The sequence below is a fragment of the Papio anubis genome, chromosome 17 (assembly GCF_008728515.1).
Source record: "Papio anubis isolate 15944 chromosome 17, Panubis1.0, whole genome shotgun sequence".
Lineage (NCBI taxonomy): Eukaryota > Metazoa > Chordata > Mammalia > Primates > Cercopithecidae > Papio > Papio anubis.
Genome location: NC_044992.1, coordinates 48,492,518 through 48,496,360, shown reverse-complemented (window position 1 = coordinate 48,496,360; position 3,843 = coordinate 48,492,518). Strand labels below are relative to the sequence as shown.

The 3,843-nt window shown below is 49.0% G+C and overlaps 1 protein-coding gene across 1 annotated transcript; it reads left to right on the top strand.

Moving 5' to 3' along the window:
• The first annotated feature begins 738 nt into the window (after nt 1-738).
• Nucleotides 739-3,351, top strand: LOC103878839 (keratin-associated protein 17-1). The gene has a single exon (XM_009190613.4). It carries the CDS (start codon nt 2,620-2,622, stop codon nt 2,932-2,934), a length of 315 nt encoding a protein of 104 aa, XP_009188877.1. The 5' UTR covers nt 739-2,619; the 3' UTR covers nt 2,935-3,351.
• The last annotated feature ends 492 nt before the right edge of the window (nt 3,352-3,843 follow it).

The following is a 3,843-nucleotide window of genomic DNA, read 5'->3' as shown; positions in this document are numbered from 1 at the left end:
TGAGGGAGTAGGTGAGAGGCAGGAGAACTGAATGGTGAGCCACTGGAAGATGAGGAAGACTTTCTACTCTTTTGTACCTTTTATCCTGGGAATGCTTGACCTCTTATTAAAATAAATAAATATGGGCTGGGCATGATGGCTCACACCTGTAACCCCAGCACTTTGGGAGGTCGGGGTGGGTGGATCACAAGATCGAGACCATCCTGGCTAACACGGTGAAGCCCCGTCTCTACTAAAAATACAAAAAATTAGCCGGGCGTGGTGGTGGGCGCCTGTAGTCCCAGCTACTCGGGAAGCTGAGGCAGGAGAATGGCGTGAATCTGGGAGGCGGAGCTTGCAGTAAGCCAAGATCGCACCACTGAACTCCAGCCTGGGCTACAGAGCAAGACTCCTTTTCAAAATAAATAAATAAATAAATAAATAAATAAATAAATAAATAAGTAAGTAAGTAAGTAAAAGAATGTGTCGGCTGGGCGTGGTGGCTCATGCCTGTAATCCCAGCACTTCGGCAGGCTGAGGCGGGCAGATCACCTGAGGTCAGGAGATACAGACCAGCCTGTCCAACATGGTGAAACCCTGTCTCTACTAAAAATACAAAAATTAGCCAGGCTTGTCGGTGCGTGCCTGTAATCCCAGAAACTTGGGAGGCTAAGGCAGGAGAATTGTTTGAGCCCAGGAGGTGGAGGTTGCAGTGAGCCAAGATCAAGCTACTGTACTCCAGCCTGGGCAACAGAGTGAGACTCTGTCTCAAAAAAAAAAAAAAAGAAAAAAAAAGAAAAGGACGTGTCTGCCATAGACATTGCTGTATTATGCTCACTCAGAGGTGCCCATCTGTGGACATGGTATGGTGGAAGAAACACTGGACCAGGACGGCGAACATCTGGGCCATGGCTCCAGTTTACCACAGATGTGTCGTCTCTGGGCCTTGGTATCATCTTCTGTAAAACACAAGTGCTTGGCGGTGATGGTCATAATGGGATTAGATTATATCAGTGTTTCCTAATGTAACCTGAGTTACCTGAGAAAGTTTAAAATATATAGCTTCTCAAGTTCTCATAAGCACACATTTTGATTTATCATAAGGACTGGAATACAGTTTGGGAATCTGTATTTTTCAAAAGGCCCCCTTTTAGGCAATTCTGACATAAATCCCTGGACCAGATGATGTTTCAGGGGTTCCTCCCAGCTCTAAAATTTCATATCCTGTGAAGTATTGAGTATCATATCAGATCCAAGTAACCCATTCATCATTCAGCCTCCGGACCCCCACCCTGTCCTTAGTCCTTCTAGCCCTTCTTAGAGGCTGTCTTACTTCTAGCCCATCTGAAAAAGAAAGGGAAATGAAAAGGGAAGGACTGGATCCCTTGATCCAGATCCTTACTCTCATCCCTCCTTCCATTCTCACCCCACCCCTATCTTGTGTCCTCCACCCCTACTACATGTTGTGTATTCCAGCTCCAGGGCTGCCATGGGCACTCCAAGAGGAGACAAGGTACCAAAGTCCAAGAAAGAGACAGAAATTTTGACCCATCTCAGAATTTACACATGGACCTGAACCATCTATAGATTTTAGACTCCTTCCAAAGGCATTTTATTCCTTGGGATGACACTGGGTATTTGTACTCTAATTTCTCCTTCTGCCAGATGGTCTATAAGGTTGGAGCTCTTTATAAAAAGTGCCTAACATTCCCATTTTAATGTAGGGTTTTGGATATTTACTGATCTCCTTCCTGCTTGCTTCCTTCTTTTCTTCTTTCCTTTCTTCCTCTCCTTCTCCTCTTCTTCCTCTTCCTGCATCTCTTCCTTTCCCCATCAAGGAAAGGCCTGGGGCTGGAGTGGGGGTGGGTAGAAGGTTCTGATTTCAGTTTCTTCCCATCTATTTAGAGAGAAGTGTGAGTATTCAGCTCACCACGTAGCCAAGACAGACCGTGCCTCACCAGCTTCTTGCAGCTTTACGATGAGTCTCTCTCCATTTCACAGGGCAGTTATTACTCATGATTGATGCTCATGGGCCAAGCCTAAATGTGTGGCACACTCCCCATACCACACACAGACACAAACATCTGCCTGGCTCACATGAACCAGGATGAGGATGCCATTTCTACCTGGGAGAAGCCACGTGATCAGGCCTTCTCAGCAGCCTCCACTGGTGTCAGGGGGAAGAGGGCATTCGGCTGTTGCGGGTCTGCCTTTCCAGGACTAGCATCCATGGAAGATGGGGTCCATCACCAACCTGGGAAGATGTGGGAGGTGAGCGCCTCATTCCAGAGCCAGAGGCTGTGGCGGCTTCCCCCTTCTATCTTCAACCTAGGCTAATGACAACTGGCAGATGCTTGGCCATGATGACAGGTCTTTTCGAAGATGTATTTTTACCCTCTGGACAAACAGCAGTTGGCAGGAGTGGGGCGTTTTTATGAGTTGAGGTACTCAGGACCGGAAAACAAACAGCCAGTTAATGAGCCGGTCTTATGGCAACTTGCACAAATAATAACAAATAAAACATCCCGTCCCTCGTGCCTGGGTGAGGGGATATAAAAGCTGCCGTCCAACTGGCTGGCCACGGTCAGTCGTGGGGAACTCCGGCTGCGTTACTGACCTGCGAGCTGACAGGCCGGGACCATGGGGTGCTGCCCGGGGGACTGCTTCACCTGCTGCACCCAGGAGCAAAACTGCTGTGAAGAGTGCTGCTGTCAGCCGGCCTGCTGTGGCTGCTGCGGCTCCTGCTGTGGCTGCGGGGGCTCTGGCTGCGGGGGCGGCTGCTGCGGATCATCCTGCTGTGGATCTGGCTGCGGGGGTGGCTGCGGAGGCTGCGGAGGCTGCGGGGGCTGCGGGGGTGGCTGCTGTGGATCCAGTTGCTGTGGGTCCAGTTGCTGCGGCTCCGGGTGCTGTGGGCCTGTGTGCTGCCAGCCCACACCTGTATGCGACACAAAATGAAGACCTCTCCCTCCGCCACTGATGCAGTCCCACCGAAAGCCTCCATCTGCTCCAGGGGGACAGCCCCTCGTGTACAGAACCTTCCATGCCCCCAAGACAGTGTCTTGCCTTTCTCTGATTTGCAGAGGAGAGCTTGTTCTCCAACGCCTGCTCTGGTATTTCAAGGCACTGAGAACAAGAGCCGTACTCTGATGCAACATTAAAACTGGGTCACAACAAAGTGACCCCAAGCTCAAGGGTGAATCCCCAATACTTATGGATTCACGTGAAGTTCGATGTCTTGTACTATAAGACATCCTCTTCTTCAAGGTGTCTTTGGGACTGATCCTTCGCCCTGGCTTTCTGCTGCTTCTGAGATGCAAAAAAAAGTCTACCTTCTTTGTGATCCTCTTAATAAATTTGAGCATGCTGGCATAACCTGATTAGTTCTCTTGCCTCTTCCTTGATCTCCCTGCTGAGGACTGGGTTAGAAAAATTCACTCTGGCATCTGCCTTAGGGTTTTTGAAATGTGGTTTTTGGATCACCTGCATCGGAATTACCTGGGAGCTTGTTAAAACTGGAGATTCTGAGGCCCTCCCTAAGACATACAGAATCAGAATCCACCCAACCGTGGCCTGGGAATCTGTATTTTTAACAAGAACCTTAGATAATTCTTATGCACTGAAGTTTGAGAACCGTAGATCTAGACGGAAGCTTCCGTGTGCTGCATGAGATTCACCTGAAAAGCTTTTAAAAATATAGATCCTTGGGTTTTATCACTGGAGATTTTACCCATTAGCTCTAGGGCCTAGAGATCCCCGGGACCTGCGTTTTTAAAACCTCCTGGGCAAATGCTGATGCTGGCCACATGTAATGGTGATTGAAGGGCATGGCTTTCTTCTGCACTACAGTTCTCCTAGGATGGCTCT

Bases quoted from the DNA above. Each gene is read 5' to 3' on its own strand.
- LOC103878839 (XM_009190613.4), top strand. From the start codon at position 2,620: ATGGGGTGCTGCCCGGGGGACTGCTTCACCTGCTGCACCCAGGAGCAA.